Source organism: Dipteris shenzhenensis, chromosome 28 (assembly GCF_047967505.1).
Source record: "Dipteris shenzhenensis isolate YYH24624 ecotype China chromosome 28, Dip_SZ_1.0, whole genome shotgun sequence".
In the NCBI taxonomy this organism is placed as follows: domain Eukaryota; kingdom Viridiplantae; phylum Streptophyta; class Polypodiopsida; order Gleicheniales; family Dipteridaceae; genus Dipteris; species Dipteris shenzhenensis.
Window position 1 is genome coordinate 13,401,417 of NC_141623.1, and position 18,014 is coordinate 13,419,430.

General features: G+C 41.8%; 1 protein-coding gene across 1 annotated transcript; it reads left to right on the top strand.

The window, feature by feature from the left end:
* The first annotated feature begins 1,773 nt into the window (after positions 1–1,773).
* LOC147883195 (uncharacterized) lies at positions 1,774–4,674 on the top strand. The gene has a single exon (XM_087400051.1). It carries the CDS (start codon positions 2,253–2,255, stop codon positions 4,572–4,574), a length of 2,322 nt encoding a protein of 773 aa, XP_087256177.1. The 5' UTR covers positions 1,774–2,252; the 3' UTR covers positions 4,575–4,674.
* Positions 4,675–18,014: the final 13,340 nt, after the last annotated feature.

Here is an 18,014-nt window from a genome sequence, read left to right on the forward strand (position 1 = left end):
ACGTGGTGGGCTTACTCCCCACCATGTGGTCTTACCCTCTGGGTTGGGGGTGGGCCACGCACACACAAACATTTTGATTAGTAAATGTATCTCATAGAATCACTTATTTCTTTACACACACACACACACTTCCACAACTATGAATTATTCTTTTCTGTAACTCCCCATGAAATCTCTCCTTTACACCATCTTTTTAATCAACCCATGCACCAAGCACACTAATCCTCCCATACCTTCACTAATCCCTTCTTAACCCATGTACTCATTTGAACCTTAGTCCACTTGTGACTTAAACATTATATATATATAATGTAAGAATCCATATGGTTGTCTATGTGCCTAGGTAAAGCGATAACAAGGTAGGGAAAACATGCATTACTTGTCTACCCAATCGTAACTATGAAGTTCTAACATCTAGTTTGCTTGGATGGTGGCACGTAAGTGGACCTTGACCTCGGAACGTGGACTCCCTAAGGATTTGAAATCTTTTTGTCAAACTCAATATTATTGAAAATTCTTGATTTTGGTGATTTTTTTTTGCAAACTTTGGTTATTGCATTTTTCAACTTAGGTGTCTTAAACATTTATTCCTCATATGTTTCCCTTAAAAAAAAACTTTTTATCCAATTGATGGAATTAATTGTATGGTTCAATTATTGATGGGAGTTTTTAATCTAAACACACACACTTGCAAAGAATACACATGGATTACTACCATAATCGTACTCATTGCATTACCATAGCCATTGCACAATGCAACTGCAAGAGGAGGTCGAGAGAGACAACCCTCACACACACACCCTTTGACATCTTACTATGTGCATATGCCCTAAAATACTAAGGGTGAGTTCCTACAATTAACATCCTTCCCAAACATATTCTATAGAAACACAAGAGATTACCAGATCCCCCCACACACATCGTATGAAAAAGTCACCCAATGGGAGCTCACAAAAAAGGATAAGAGTGAAAATCATGGTCTGTCAGGTTTTCCCTCTACATTGGTGAGAATGAGAAAAGGACAACTTAAAGACAAAGAACTGCATGCCAGAGATGCAATTGTAGACGCAACATTGAAAAATTATTGCAGTCAAACGTTGGATATAGTGACTTCACTTGCCTAAGAACCTCATTGGACTATAAGCACAAGCTCAAGAAAAACCGGTTTGTAATGTTAAGGCAACTGGGGCCTCCTTCATTCTTCATCACATTCTCGATTGAACAGAGGCAGCCAGCATGACCATGGCTTGCTGTGGGTCGACAATGCACCAGCTTAAGGAAATTCTTCTAATGAAGAGGTGATTAGATTCATTGACATACATAACAACAAGCCTTTCACTACTGGACTTGCTGAGGCAGGACCTTTAGACGCATAAACACCTGAAAACTTGCAATAAACGTGGCAAAGGATGTAGATTTGAATTTTTCAAGGGCTCCTATGTGAACCACACAAATATTACTTCCATTAGAGCAAGAACTTCCAGATCAAAAGGATAAACAAAACTTCGAGAGGATTATCAAACTACATCCACATTGGAACTTGACTTTGAATCATTCATAGATTACAACTATTAGCCCTACTCTCAATGACCAAACAATGGAAATTTTGCTTAAAAAGGCAGCCCAAGGACTCACACACTAGCTTGTGATTGGTGGATTGTGTGTTTGTGGGATTTTGATTGTCCACCGTTCGATTTGTTGTGATCGTGTGGTTGTTGTGTGTGATATATCTATTGTGTAGTCTTTGTGTTTGTTGTGGTGAGGTTCTGACGGGCATGCTCGCCCCAGAACAAACGTTTTTGTTCTGTTGATTAAAAGTTTTTGCTTGGTCGGGATTCTCTAGAGGCTATTGTCATGGCGATGCTTTTGCATTTCTCTAGAGGCTTTTCTTGTGGAGTGCTACGATGGGATTTTTGGTTCGGTTTCCAAATTTTTGTAGCTTCTGCGTTCTGTGGCTATATATTCGATGGATGGCTTGGTTGGTTTGTGGGTGTGTCTTTCAGTTTGGGAGTTGAGGCTAGGGAAGTTGGGGGTTCTGTTGTAGATTCTATTGTTAGTGATGTCGGGGTTGCGTCTGCTGGGTTGGATGGACAGGCTGCTGGTAGTCATTGCGGGGTTGCATCTTCTGTAGGTCGTGTAGCTGTGGGCGGGGGACACTCATCTTGTTATTCTTTCTTTTGCCACACAACAGATTGGTTGTGTTCAGCTCTCTAACTGTTGGCTCCCAGCAACAGAGCCTCTTCTGAAAAAGCATGGGCGACGACCGGCAGTGCTTACAGGAGGGCTGGGACAAGCGGAAGCACACCGTTGCCTTTGATCCTTCGGAGATTCTGACTTCGGACAATGTCCGTCGTTCTCGAATCATTAGTGCTGTGGTCGCCAGTGGGGGCACCCTCTCTGAAGAAAGGGTTACGATTTTGATGGACAGAGTATTTAAATTTCCTCCACAGACGTTACAGCATATCTTTGCGGCACAGAACATAGAAGAATGGATGCAACGGATCATAGAGAGCTTGGTTGCCATTGACGATGATAAAGCCGACGCTCCCGCCCAGGGTCTTTCTCCAACCGAGCTGGATCTTCTCGAAAAGGCCTTCGACAGACAATATGAGGACCCAGAAGGCTTCGTTGTCTCCTATGTTCAGCAGTATATTGATCGGTGTTTCAGAAACTGGGCTCAAGATACTAAGACCTGGTATGCGCCATGCGCTCCAATAGTCCAGTCTAGCGGCTGGGGAAAGTCTAGGGCAATGAAAGAGGTTGCACATGCTGCTAGCGGTATGGTGGTATTCTATTTCTCGTTGCTTCAAGCCACATCGACAGGGTACCCTCCCTCGCACCCGCAATTGAGACAGCACTTTGTGACGATGACCAAAGTTGAGCAGGCTTTCGCCATCTTCCGGGCCTGCTTTGATTGGTTGGCCAACGAAGAAACGTTTCCAGATAGAGCCGAGCTGTTTCACAGACAGCAGACCAAGGACTATGGTGGCATACTAGACAGACTTTTAGAGCGACCAGAGTGCTCTTCGGACGAGATGAAGCTTGCATGTTCTGCTGTTTGGAACAAATTCGAAAAGTCCCTCAAAAAATCTGATGTTCAGTTTTTGTTCGTGATAGACGAAGCCAGGGAGCTTCTTACTCAAGCCCATGGTACAGGTCAGAGAAGCTTTACTGTTTTTAGAAGAGCCTGCGCAGAGCTGCCTCTCAAGATTGATGAAGCTCAATGCATGGGATCGTTTGTGTTGTTTATTGATACAACTGCAAGGGTGAGCAATTTTACCCCTGTGAATAGGGAGGACCCAAGTGCTAAAGTGAGGATCGGTCTCCAGCAACTTTTTGGGCCGTTATCAAGAATGCCCACGTTTAATATACTTGCTACATCACAACCCACCACTCTGAACGAGGCTGCAGCACCAAAACGTTTTCTCGTTCGTGGCAGGCCATTGTGGGCTGCTTTTCTGGAAGGTCACAATACAAAAGAATTGGTAAATCTGGCAAAAGTCAAGCTTCTTGGAGGGCTAGAAGTAAAGTCAGTGCAGGGGCAAGAAAAGCTGAAGTCTCGAGATATGTCATTAGTGTTTCTTGGCCGTCGAATAGGTGTGGATGTTTGCCCACAGTCAACGGTTGCTCAAGAGCTGGTTGCATCACATATGCGCATCTGTCTGCATACATCAGCAGCTAGAGATTATGTGCTTACCCATGCGCTACCTGAACCTGTTTTAGCTGAAGCAGCAGCACAGGTTCTGCACAGTGAAGTCTTGGTTACTACACAACTTCGACATTTAAACTCTCTACTCCTGAATGGCATTGCGAGTGCAGGAGAAAGAGGAGAGCTAGTAGCACGGTTTTTACTACTTAATGCCATGGACAGTTTACAGAACTGGGAGGCTTTCTCTACTCCTCAAGGGTTGGAAGAGTTTCTTCAAGCTTTCTTGAGGAACTGGATGGGGTTCACAAAGTCAGGCCATCTGCAAAAAGCACGTGTGTTTTTCAATGCATTTTATCGCTTTTATGGTGGATACCCTTCAAGTGGCGTTCTCAAGACTTTTATAAGGAATTGTGCGGCCATGATATGCATTAAAGGGCAGGAGGCATATGATCTCATCATACCTTTTGTGTTGCCTAATGGTAAGGGAGAATATGACATTGGTGATAACAGCTGCATAGGTTGCATAGCAATCCAAGTCAGAAACAGGAAAAATGTGGTTGATTCAGTAGGCACCCTAAAGGACATGGGCACTTATCAGAGAAGAGTCTTTCTTGAGGGGGAGGCCGTGCCTAGTGTTTTGATTTTGTTGCATGTGGGGCAGACGATAGAAGCAACAAAAGATTCTCCTAAAAAAAGAAAAAGATCCAAGAGAGAAATGAAGACACAGTTGGTAAAAGAGACAGTTAATGTGGTCGAGTTTATAGTGGAGAGTTTGGATGAAGTCCAGTGCCCAGATGAATATATGGAAGTGCTCCAATTAGTGCTCAGAGAATCACCAGAGCCCATGAGCATTTTGGAGGCAGAGAATGTTGAGGTGTTAGAGTTGACTGCACTACGAAGGATAATGCAGGATGTGTATCCATAGGAGGCAGCAGATGCTCTGGGAAAAAGAAAGGGTAGTTAAGAGTCTTTCTTCACGAGAAGGCTGTGCCTAATGTGATTTTGTTGAATGTGGGGCCATGACAATATACTGCTTCAACTAAACTTTTAGAGTCTAGTAAGATTACAACTAGCAAAACCTCAATGCTAAAATACTACCAAACCTTTACCATGGTTGTAATTTAAGTTAATAGTATATTGAACTTAAGAATACTCCCAATTATTTTTTAAAAAAAACTTGCAAAGATGGAGATGTGGATACACTCACTCAATTTAACAACCGTATAGAACTCAAGACCTTTCGTTTGAGCCTTTATAGGTGCTTTCAAGAAAAGTGAAGTACAACTCAATTAACTTTAATTAGAATTCAGCTCTCCTTCCTTGCATAACCAGAAATCCTATAGACAGTTACACACTAATACCAAAAGTCCTAGACAGTCTCATGAAACTTCCCATTCTCAAAACAAAATCAAGTATCTTAACATAGCCCTTAACGCCTGACTCTAATTGATGAGGTCCAAAACCTTACAGACATATTTTTTTACAACTGGATTGTTAAGGAACCCTTCTTACAGTGATTGGGTCTCTTCTTGATTAAACGAGTTTATTTAGAACTATTGCAGTTTGCTCTCGAGATGAGAACATCTCGTTTGTTAAGAGGGAGTGAATGTTACATACCAACTATTTCAGAGTTCGACTCTAGTTAATTTTGGAATTACTTAGAGACTTATTTCTATTTATTGGTATTTTTTGTATGTGAAGCTGATGAATCCATTAATGAAACCAGCTTCTTCCAGCCCTCCGCCAACATTACCAGAGGTCGATGCCCTCCCTCGTCCTGCCACTCTCTGAAGAAAGGGTTAGGATTTTGATGGACAGAGTAATTAATTTTCCTCCACAGACGTTACAGCATATCTTTGCGGCATAGAACATAGAAGAATGCATGCAACGGATCATAGAGAGCTTTGTTGCCATTGACGATGATAAAGCCGATGCTCCCGCCCAGGGTCTTTCTCCAACCGAGCTGGATCTTCTCGAAAAGGCCTTCGACAGACAATATGAGGACCCAGAAGGCTTCGTTGTCTCCTATGTTCAGCAGTATATTGATCGGTGTTTCAGAAACTGGGCTCAAGATACTAAGACCTGGTATGCGCCATGCGCTCCAATAGTCCAGTCTAGCGGCTGGGGAAAGTCTAGGGCAATGAAAGAGGTTGCACATGCTGCTAGCGGTATGGTGGTATTCTATTTCTCGTTGCTTCAAGCCACATCGACAGGGTACCCTCCCTCGCACCCACAATTGAGACAGCACTTTGTGACGATGACCAAAGTTGAGCAGGCTTTCGCCATCTTCCGGGCCTGCTTTGATTGGTTGGCCAACGAAGAAACTTTTCCAGATAGAGCCGAGCTGTTTCACAGACAGCAGACCAAGGACTATGGTGGCATACTAGACAGACTTTTAGAGCGACCAGAGTGCCTCAATGCATGGGATCGTTTGTGTTGTTTATTGATACAACTGCAAGGCTGAGCAATTTTACCCCTGTGAATAGGGAGGACCCAAGTGCTAAAGTGAGGATCGGTCTCGAGCAACTTTTTGGGCCGTTATCAAGAATGCCCACGTTTAATATACTTGCTACATCACAACCCACCACTCTGAACGAGGCTGCAGCACTAAAACGTTTTCTCGTTCGTGGCAGGCCATTGTGGGCTGCTTTTCTGGAAGGTCACAATACAAAAGAATTGGTAAATCTGGCAAAAGTCAAGCTTCTTGGAGGGCTAGAAGTAAAGTCAGTGCAGGGGCAAGAAAAGCTGAAGTCTCGAGATCTGTCATTAGTGTTTCTTGGCCGTCGAATAGGTGTGGATGTTTGCCCACAGTCAACGGTTGCTCAAGAGCTGGTTGCATCACATATGCGCATCTGTCTGCATACATCAGCAGCTAGAGATTATGTGCTTACCCATGCGCTACCTGAACCTGTTTTAGCTGAAGCAGCAGCACAGGTTCTGCACAGTGAAGTCTTGGTTACTACACAACTTCGACATTTAAACTCTCTACTCCTGAATGGCATTGCGAGTGCAGGAGAAAGAAGAGAGCTAGTAGCACGGTTTTTACTACTTAATGCCATGGACAGTTTACAGAACTGGGAGGCTTTCTCTACTCCTCAAGGGTTGGAAGAGTTTCTTCAAGCTTTCTTGAGGAACTGGATGGGGTTCACAAAGTCAGGCCATCTGAAAAAAGCACGTGTGTTTTTCAATGCATTTTATCGCTTTTATGGTGGATACCCTTCAAGTGACGTTCTCAAGACTTTTATAAGGAATTGTGCGGCCATGATATGCAGCAATAAAGGGCAGGAGGCATATGATCTCATCATACCTTTTGTGTTGCCTAATGGTAAGGGAGAATATGACATTGGTGATAACAGCTGCATAGGTTGCATAGCAATCCAAGTCAGAAACAGGAAAAATGTGGTTGATTCAGTAGGCACCCTAAAGGACATGGGCACTTATCAGAGAAGAGTCTTTCTTGAGGGGAAGGCCGTGCCTAGTGTTTTGATTTTGTTGCATGTGGGGCAGACGATAGAAGCAACAAAAGATTCTCCTAAAAAAAGAAAAAGATCCAAGAGAGAAATGAAGACACAGTTGGTAAAAGAGACAGTTGATGTCGTCGAGTTTACAGTGGAGAGTTTGGATGAAGTCCAGTGCCCAGATGAATATATGGAAGTGCTCCAATTAGTGCTCAGAGAATCACCAGAGCCCATGAGCATTTTGAAGGCAGAGAATGCTGAGGTGTTAAGAGTTGACTGCACTACGAAGGATAATGCACGATGTGTATCCATAGGAGGCAGCAGATGCTCTGGGAAAAAGAAAGGGTAGAGAAGAGTCTTTCTTCACGAGAAGGCTGTGCCTAATGTGATTTTGTTGAATGTGGGGCCATGACAATATACTTCTGTAAGGTTTTGGACCTCATCAATTAGAGTCAGGCGTTAAGGGCTATGTTAAGAGAGTTACTTGATTTTGTTTTGAGAATGGGAAGTTTCATGAGACTGTCTAGTACTTTTGGTATTAGTGTGTAACTGTCTATAGGATTTCTGGTTATGCAAGGAAGGAGACCTGAATTCTAATTAAAGTTAATTGAGTTGTACTTCACTTTTCTTGAGCACCTATAAAGGCTCAAACTAAAGGTCTTGAGTTCTATATGGTTGTTAAATTGAGTGAGTGTATCCACATCTCCATCTTTGATAATTTTTTTTAAAAATAATTGGGTGCATTCTAAAGTTCAATATACTATAACTTAAATTACAACCATGGTAAAGGTTTGGTAGTATTTTAGCATTGAGGTTTTGCTAGTTGTAATCTTACTAGACTCTAAAAGTTTAGTTGAAGCATTTTTTCTTACAACTGGATTGTTAAGGAACCCTTCTTACAGTGATTGGGTCTCTTCTTGATTAAACGAGCTTATTTAGAACTATTGCAGTTTGCTCTCGAGATGAGAACATCTCGTTTGTTAAGAGGGAGTGAATGTTACATACCAACTATTTCATCGACTCTAGTTAATTTTGGAATTACTTAGAGACTTATTTCTATTTTCGAACTCTAGTTAATTTTGGAATTACTTAGAGACTTATTTCTATTTATTGGTATTTTTTGTATGTGAAAGCTGATGAATCCATTAATAAAACGAGCTCCTTCCAGCCCTACGCCAACATTACCAGAGGTCGATGCCCTTCCTCGTCGTGCCACTACAAATGCAGCTTCCTTTGCTACCCCCAAGGGCACCCCAATTGCCCCTCGCAGCCACACCATGCCTACTCCTGTGCATAGTTACCAGCCGAAACGGAAACGGAAAAAACGGAAGAAATGGAGTTTCCGGGCCCCGTCGAAACGGAAACGGAAGAAACAGCAATATGATACAATTTATGTATAAAAATTTATTTTTTATACATAATATAATTATCAATAGAGTGCAAATCATACATAATACAAATTACAATTATCTATACTTGAAGGCTGAAGCTTCAGCCTTCAAGCATCAATGCATCATTCATGATTCATGCCTCTATGATTCTAAATTCTTGAATGATGCTTCAATAATCTGAAATCAACATGTATCATAGAGTCATGACTAACAAGTATGGCATTACAAGAATCTGAAATTTAGAAGTTTGAAGTACTTTAAAGTTTAAACTTAGCACACAAGTTGAAACTTGAAACTTGAAAGTATTCAATGTCCAGACTCCATAGATGATCATGATTCATGATCCACAAATTTCATGATCATGACTCATGACTCATGAGTCATGCAAGACTCAAAATAAAAGCACCCATGGATGATATAAAAAAAAGCAGCAGGACTATTGATCATCTGCATCATCCATGGACTCCTCGTCATCGTCATCCTTTGCGTCCTCAGATAAGCTTGAGGCATCTGTATCACTGTCTAAAGAAGAATCATCAACATCATGATCAGGACCATCGGGTGCAACTGAAGTACTAGCACCATCTCCAAATGGTTGAGTGTATGATCGTGTGTGGTGTGCTAGTGCTGACAGTTCCTCATATAACATGGTGTATATGTCCAGCTCCTCCCGTGGGATATCTGGTATGGCCTTCATCTTCTCCATGTCCACCTTGTCTACATTCACTTGGCAAGGTTCGGGGCAGCCGGCGGTGAACTCAAGGAGACGGAGGTTGCAATGACAAAACACCAACCGCTCCAATTAAGCCATGCTCAATCTGTTCCTCTTCTTTGTGTGAAAGAGGGCCCAAGTGCTCCAGTTCCTCTCACAAGGACCGAAACTGCAGTCCTGTGAGAGAACACGTATAGCAAGGCGTTTCTGCCATAAGCCAATTAAGGTGAGATAAGTATCAGGAACTTGATAACTTTAAACATATTTGTAGTAGATAAAACTTCAAATTACTGAATGACTAAGCTCCAACTAGTGGCGTTGGAACTTGTCTCTTAGACTCTTACCAAAGTAGGAGTACAGTTGCCATATTTCTCCCACCAGGAGACAGGTTGCAACTGTGTCTCTCGGAGCCTAGCCGTAGGTCGACCAAAGGAGAGGCTGTGATTGCGGAACAATAGAAGTTCATCCTCCATTCTTCGTTGCATCTCCAAGTCACCACCCGTCCAATTTTGTAGATACTGTTGCATCCCCTCCTCCAAGTCGTCATTCTCATATTGCTCTTGACTACGCCAGAGCGGATGCAATACATGTGCCACCGCATGGATTGGGCGGTGGAACCAATTCCACCGCTTATTCCATATAGCACGGATGGACTCAACCCTAAATCATGCCACAAGAAATTAGAATGCATTATGCATGCAAAATTCATAGACTATAGATAATAGTACATACATAATATATATCTGAAAATTCCAGGCTTCATGATAACAAATTGCCATTTAGTAACTGCAATAATTATACATATTACAAAAGTAAAAAGTCTTACTTATCAGGCGATAGGGAAGTGTTTCTATTGAGGGTTTGCATCTTGCATTATCCTCTATCTCCTGAAACAAAACAACACCTTCGATTAGTGAGTCACCTGTATGCAAAAATTTCTTTAAATGAGAAACATGAAACACTAGATGCACCTTACAATCCTGTGGCAATTCTAATTTATAGGCTACCTTGCCTATTCTTTTTAGAATTAACCATGGCCCACAATATCAAGGTGATAACTTAGCACACTCTCCTGCAGTCAAAGACTTACAGTGCGAAGGAACTCTAAGAAAAACTTTTTCTCCTTCCTTAAATTCTCTAGCAGATCGATTTTCATCCGCATACGCCTTAGCTCTATCCATAGCTTGGCGGATGTTAGCTCTCGCAAGTGCTAGCATCTCCCGCATTTGAACCACAAAGTTTGCGGCACTAGGCACTTTCTGAGGTATTCCAACTATAGCTGGATTCGCTGGTCTATAACCATAGTTCAGCTCAAACGGACTGAACCCTGTAGATGAATGTTTTCTATCATTGTAGGCAAACTCCAACAATGGCAACCACTTGTCCCATGTATGTTGCCTCAATGACACATATGCTGTAAGCATATCCTCTAAAATTTGGTTGATTCTTTCTGTCTGACCATCCATTTTTGGATGATCCCCACTACTCATTCCCAGCTCAGTCCTTAGTGTCTCAAATACCGCAGTCCAAAAATGACCGGTCAATTTGACATCTCTGTCTGACACTATGGATTTGGGTAATCCATGCAGACGAAATATATGTCTAATAAACAAATCTACTACTTGCGGGGCACTAACAGACTCTCTAGTTGGAATGAAGTGAGCCATCTTGGTAAGACGATCAACCACCACAAGGATAGAATCATATCCACCTTGTGTCGTAGGCAGACCTACAATAAAGTCCATGGAAATGCTCTCCCACTTATCTAGTAGTATCTCCAAGGGTTGTAAAAGTCCGAGTGGCTTCACCCGTTCTGTCTTACTTACCTGACACGAAAAACAACATGTCACATATTCACCTTTTTTCATGTTCCACCATGCAGCAAACATAGCATCAGTAGCAAGATCTTTATGATTAAATTGGAAATTATTTCTGAATATCCAAATGAACCAGAGTGCATGGGCCCTGATGACGAATCAAGGCTCATGCCTTATCCTGCAAGCATCTCCTAATAGAATGGCTTTCCAATTAAGAGGTTCACTACATTCCATCTGGATAAATTTCCATACTTTCTTGGCATGAGGACAGGCAACAAACAAGTGGAAGACATCTGCAACAAGGTTAATGCATCTCATACACTTGCCATCCCCTTTGCCAATGCTGAGACCTCTTGAGTTAGACCATACAGATTTATGAAGTATTAGCCATGCCAGACAAGACATTTTCTCAGAGACATTTTTAGTCCAAATTCTGTGGGGATCTGTAGTACCATTTGGTTCTATCATCATTCAACTTCCATCTATTGTTGAGAGTTCTGAATAGATCCTCCATATCAGCAGTAGGAGTTGGGATGGGTAATAAAGAGGAACATCCCACCCAGCTGAACTCCTTGCCATATGCACAGTACTGAACCTCCCTTCCAAGACACCTCCGCTTGCCAGAGATCCAATCTTGCCATAATCAGTCCTTGCCGTTGGTTAGATATAGAAAACTCTCTTCTTATTTCAAGACAGGTTTTCCATCTGATATGTTCTCTACTCCACAGCTGGCCCCAAGTTTGAAGCCCTTTCTTGAATAGCTTAACTGCAACTGTAAATTGCTCATCTGTCAGAGTTGTAGATCTAAAAATGGAGGACAGCCAGATAGAATCAAGTAACATGAAGTTACCTTTGCCAGTGAAGAGAATGTAGGCTTTTATTTCTTCAAAAGCTCCCCAAATGGATTTCCACAGGGGACTCCCCTTGGGTTTACAAGGTTCGAGGTTAAAAAGAGCAGAAACAAAGGGATGCCTTTTCCAAGTGGGTGCTCTGTAGGGTCTAATGTAATTCATGTTTCTCAAGAGAAGTTGTGCCCAATCTTCCTCAGGATGAAGAGCAACTTTGATGATCCAAGTGGCAGACAATTTTTTAGCAGCAGAGGAGATGTCAATCACTCCTAACCCCCCCTCCTCTTTGGGTTTAATACAATACTCCCATCTAACCTTAGAAATCTTAGTGGACCCCCCCCATAAGAAAGATCTACATAATTTGATCAATCTTTCCAAGGCAGTCTTGGATGGAGACCAACAAGATAGATAGAAAATGATAATAGAAAATAATCTGAGAATCCTTGACTACCAATTCCCAAGCTTGAGATGCTGATGTGTGCTGAGAGAAAAATCTGTTTCAGGCCACCTTAATTAGTTTTTGTACCCTCTTAAGTTGAAAGAGTTTAGGGTCAACTTTGAACTAGGATGGACTCCTCTCCCCAAGTCCAAAATCATATATCAGTGGACAGGCTTGTGGTCAGACAAGCTTAGAGAAGAGTATGTTACAACTCTTAGAGAAAGCTGTCTGTTCAAGAGATTTTGCAAAATATAGAATCTGTCAAGTCTAGCCTCCCTTCTACAATCCCCTATCTGACTGTTGCACCAAGTAAACTCTCTGTTATTACTAACATCCACCATCTGCCAGTGTTCTTTACATTCTTCCCAAGCAAGTATTTCAGATTCTGTGATGCATGTGCCCATCCCCTTCCATCTGTCTACTTTGCTCTCTACCATATTGAAATCTCCCATTATAATGCAATTGCCATCTGGGTATTGCAAGGATTCCCATAACTCCCTCCTCTCTAGAGCTGAATTGGGAGCATAGACAGAAATGACAAAAATGTCAATTTCTTTAACACAACATTGCAGCATTAACCATCTGTTGTGAGCATTTGTAATGACTTGAGAAATACAATCCTTGTAGTGAGACAAAATACCTACAGTTGTCCCTCCTTTGCCATCCTCATGGGAAGTAAAAAAACCAAGTCCTTCTTCTATCTATGACTTGTAGCCTGTCTTCAAGAGTAGACCTACTTGCCTTGACTTCTTGCAATGCTAAAAAGAGAGGTGAGAGTGAATTAGCTCTTAGCCAAAAAGCTAATTCTTCATTCTTCTTCTGTCCCTTTTTAGCCCTGGGGTTGGGGCTATTCACTGGCACTGAGGTTACCTTAGATTGTCTTCTCTTATTTTGAAATACTATGAAGGATTTGTCTTGACTAGTGAGTTCCTGAGAAGGTATAGTATCTTGAGCAGCCTTTCTTGGATCATCCTTTGTGTCTTCTTCACTAGCTTCTGCCTCTTCCATGGCATCTTCCCTGTTAACATCCTCTTCAAATTCTTTTGACCAACCAGCCTCTATGACCATGTTATCCTCTTGATTGACAGTGGCTTCCTTCTCCACACTTTCTTCTTGCTCCTTGAGTGAATCAAAGAAATTTTTGCTGAATGTTTCTGTCTATCTGTTGTCCTTTTCACTCCTCTTGTTAGACACCTGTCCAGTAGGCTAGCCCTTAGAAGGAGGGTTATGTGTTTTAGGGACCCACTTTTCAGTAGGGGAATGCTATTTTGTAGCATTGGCTTCTGGCTCCTTGGCTTTGGGTCTCTTTAAAGGACACTGCTTGACCACATGTGTGGATAGACAACACAAAAAGCAAGAATGAGGAGATTTTTATAAGAAAGGGGTTGTTCCCTGAATACACTACCATTTCTATTAAGAATGGTACATGTACCTGGCATCTCTTCTGCTATGCCCATTTTGATGCAAATCTGAGGATTCCCCCTAGGGTTGATAAAGTTTTCTTACTCTACTCCAAGAACTTCTCCTAGCCCACTACATAAGAGGGAAGCGGGTTACATAAGTACAAAGGCAAGTCTGAGAGCTCTACCCATATAGGAATCTTAGTAAATCTAGGAGAGTCAGGAGAAAAATCTTGGACCACCACTCAAGATATAAAGGCTAATTTCTAATAGTCCAAAGACTGTTTTGCATGGCTTTGGAAGCCATTTCTGGTTTCTCAAAAAGAAAGACAAAAAAGCCTTTCTTGAGGAATCTTACATTTAAAACATTTATACCTTTCCTAATCCAGTTCATCTTGATCTAGGATTCAATGAAAGTGAGAGGGGGTCTTACTCCAGGCAAAAAGCCTACTAATGCATGAGTTCTAAGCCAGACTAGGGAGTCTTGAAGAAGATTGTCATCTAAAAAAGCTTTTACCGACTTACCTCCATCTGCTGAATCCTCTCCATCAGGATGTTGTGCTCCGTCCTCATCTGGTTGTGAAGCATGTCGGGGTTTTGAGATGCCCGATGACGGGTGGTCTTCAACTTCTTTCTCGCAGGCTGAGGGTAGCCTCTTGTCTCCCATAATCTACCCAATATCTTCTCTATCTCCTCTTGTGTCCTGGCTTGAGGAGCCTCCACTGAGGGAGGGAGCTCTGTCTGCTGCCTTTGGTCAGGGTCCGTGTTATCTCCTACTTTATCATTTTGCACGGTTCCAGTTTCATGTGTAAGCTTGGAGGGAGAGCTGGTACCGGTGCCTGTAGCTCCACCTTCACCTTTGTCATCAACTTCTCTTTGCTGGAGGGATTGCATGAGATGCTCCTTGTGTAAACCTCTGGCCACCAAGGGCCTGTCTGCACTAGAAGGGCCAGTAGAAGTACACGTTCTCGGGGGGGAGGTTGAAGAAGCCACCCCATGGCTTCTGAGCTGCATGCACATAAGAGGGGCACACAGCTCCTCCTCGTCCTCCTCTTTCGCCGCAGACAACCAAGCTAGTTCCATGTCTCAAAGGTGGCACTTCTCATTCCGGAGTCTGTTTGAATACAAGTGTAGGGAAGCGAGTATCATCTGCTAAATTGAAGCGTTCTAGCAACTGAGGTAAGCGAGTGTCAACTTCTGAGAAATTCGACAAGAAGTCACTCTCAAAAGGTCGATGAGGTAAGTCAAAAGCGATGTTTGGAGGGTTGATGGAAGTGGAGGCATACGAACGAAGGGATCTAGCATCCCCCTCATGGCCTCTATCACTATCTCCATCATCCTCTGTCTCCATCGCTTACTACCCTTGTCTCTGAATCTACAGTTTTAGTAAATCAAGAATCAAATATGAGATCATCAACAGGTAGAGCATGATTTGCTATGCATTTTTGCTTTTTATTGGATGCAAGATTTCCTTTGGGATCAAAGTTACAACAATTGAAGGGCTATCTTTGTTCCACAGGGTGACGTGACAAGGTGCAGCTAGGTAGCAATAAATGCCACATGTCACTATGAATGATTAGATTAGGCAAGTGTCTACTAAGGATGTGGCTATGCCATATGCCATGAGTGATTGGACTATTGTGATCTCAAAAGTGGTGACTAAGCACTCTAGGAGATGTGTCAAAATGACTTTTATGTAGATTCAAGAGTGCAAAATTGCCATCTGTCAGGTGTGAATGATTGTATTCTAATGTAGTAGTAATGATATGGAATGGCACTGGACTACTAGATGATGTAGTAGTGTATGTGTGGTTCTTAACATAGCAAAATACCACATATCATATGTCACTACGTGTCTTGCTAATGGTTTGTTGGCTATGTTTTGTTGTTGTGTCACCACTAGATTGCTTGGATGATGAATAGAGTCTAGACGATCATGTCTAATGAGTAGAGTCTAGACTATAATATCGGATCATCACTGTAGCAGGTTGCAATGGAGCTAAGTAGAGTAGGACAATTGACTAGCAGGTTGCAATGGAGCTAAGTAGGAAGATAGAGAAATAGACCTAAACACAGAGGGCAGACGTAGAGCAAGAATGGTGTGAATCCCTACACAATGGCACACACCCAAGATGATGGCACCAATTATAGGGCCTGTTGCAATATCTGTCTGGTGCACTCTATGTGGCTCTGGTCTAGTGGCTCTAGTATGGTCCTAGGTAGAGGCTTGTTGTGGGTAGAGCTAGGCAAGCAACAAGAAACTATAGGCCTAGGCAAAGGGTATCCCCACCCAAAAAATGTATACCTGCATAGTGTAGAGGGAAAGTGATGGCTCAAGGCTGAGGAAGGAAAAAGTCATGGTGAGAGAATTGAGGAGGTAGCTAACAGAAATCACGGGCATAGGTACTAGAGGCACGGAAGACGTGGCGATGCACATAAAGAGGGAGTCTTTCAACTGAGCTATAGCTAGCTGGAATAGAGGCATTGCTATTGATTCAGAGGTAGCTACATGGGGGACTGTGGAAGAGGTTGAACCTACAACCAATGTGGGTAGACTATAGGAATAGAGGCATTGCGTTTAGAGGTAGGGGATTGAGCTACACAGGAGACTATGGACGAGGTTGAGTGGGTAGAAAATAGGATTACAGAGTATATTGAAGGCAGCAATAGTCTACTACAAGGATGAAGAGGCTGTCAAAATCATCAGCAAAAACTTTGGGTAGCTAAGTAGGTAGAGATAATGATGCTACAACCTATGGTAGTTGTAGGTTGTCATAATTAGGCCATGTTGTTCAAGGTGGTTGTAGGGTTGCGAGATTGGAGAAGGCTTACTATATTGGTAGGAGGGGTGTTGAAGGCTTAGGATTGTTGAAAATACTGAAGTTGATTGAGCTTTTAGACAAAGCTGAAGAAGACATTGAATGGTTGAAAAAGCACTCTCCCTCTCACTATCTATCAAATTGATGACAATCTTGGAACACAAGAAGCTAAATCCTCTGAACTAAAGTATCTAGAGCTAAAAAGCTTAGATCAAGGTGATGTAAAATCCAAAAGTGTAGCCCTCTCCCTAAGCTACAAGATGAGCACAAGAGTTATTTGCAAAGGATACAGGCTATGAGGATGCCTTAATGAAGGGCTTATGGCCCATTCCTTCTTTGTTGATCCCTCTAATGCACTTTGTGTAATTGCTCGGATCTAGTGATATCGAACTAGATCAATGATGCCTTGATACACTCTCCATACAAAGGGCAAAGCACCATGGGTTATGATACCATGTTAAGGAAGTAGGGGAGAGAGGAGTGCACATGATCTGTAACTGTATTCTACTTTGTATTATGAACATGATAAAAAATATACACATCTTTACCCCTTCTAGAATAGTGCAATTTATATATTCTCAACATTCTACACACATAAATGGGACGTAAATGTCCATGTCCACCAATTGAGCAACTAAATTTAGCTACATGATTCATTAGATTGTGCTTGCTTTTAAGCATTCAATAACTTTCATAATCTAGTAAGTTTATATATCAAATGTGCTATCAATAAACTTCACTTGATTATATTTGAAATTGACATTATGCAATTTGATGTAAAAATTATGAGCTCCTTGTTCATGTAAGGGCAATTTGTGTGTTGGAACTAGCAAAGATGACGTCAAATTTGCCACACGTTGATGTAAAATAAATGATTGCCACCAAATTTGCTAGTGCCATTATTACATCTCCACACAATAACATCATTAGCATGACATAAAATATAAAAATGACATGAAGTCCGTAGGAATCACATTAGTATCTTGATCCTTAGTTAAAGACAACATTTGAAAGTACTTTTCACAATCTCCAACAAATTGATTTGCGAAGAATGAAGACACACATCAAAGCATTTGAAGACTATAGCATGGCTCAATGATAGGTAACAATAAATGACTCATCTTACTTTAGACTTAAATTTGGATACAAGAGTAGAAGTGGAAAGTATATGGGTAGGCAATAAGAATGAAAGAGCTTACATATGGTCACATATGTTATAACCACCAACACAAATGGTGAATCATTTTCAACTAAGAAAGCCATGAACATCAATTAACTATGGTATAGGGAATATGCATATGTATTTATGTTTCTTGGCATTGACAAACTTATGACTTGATGAGCATCATTTTGTAAACTTTATCTCTTGTCTTGTTTTTTTTTCTTTCCCATTTCGCATTGGTCTACAATCTCGAGCAGACCATGCAAGGAAGTGGGGGGGGTAGTAAAGGATCACTCTATCAAGATACCCAATACCACAT

Coding starts and splice junctions, on each gene's coding strand:
- LOC147883195 (XM_087400051.1), top strand. CDS start 2,253: ATGGGCGACGACCGGCAGTGCTTACAGGAGGGCTGGGACAAGCGGAAG.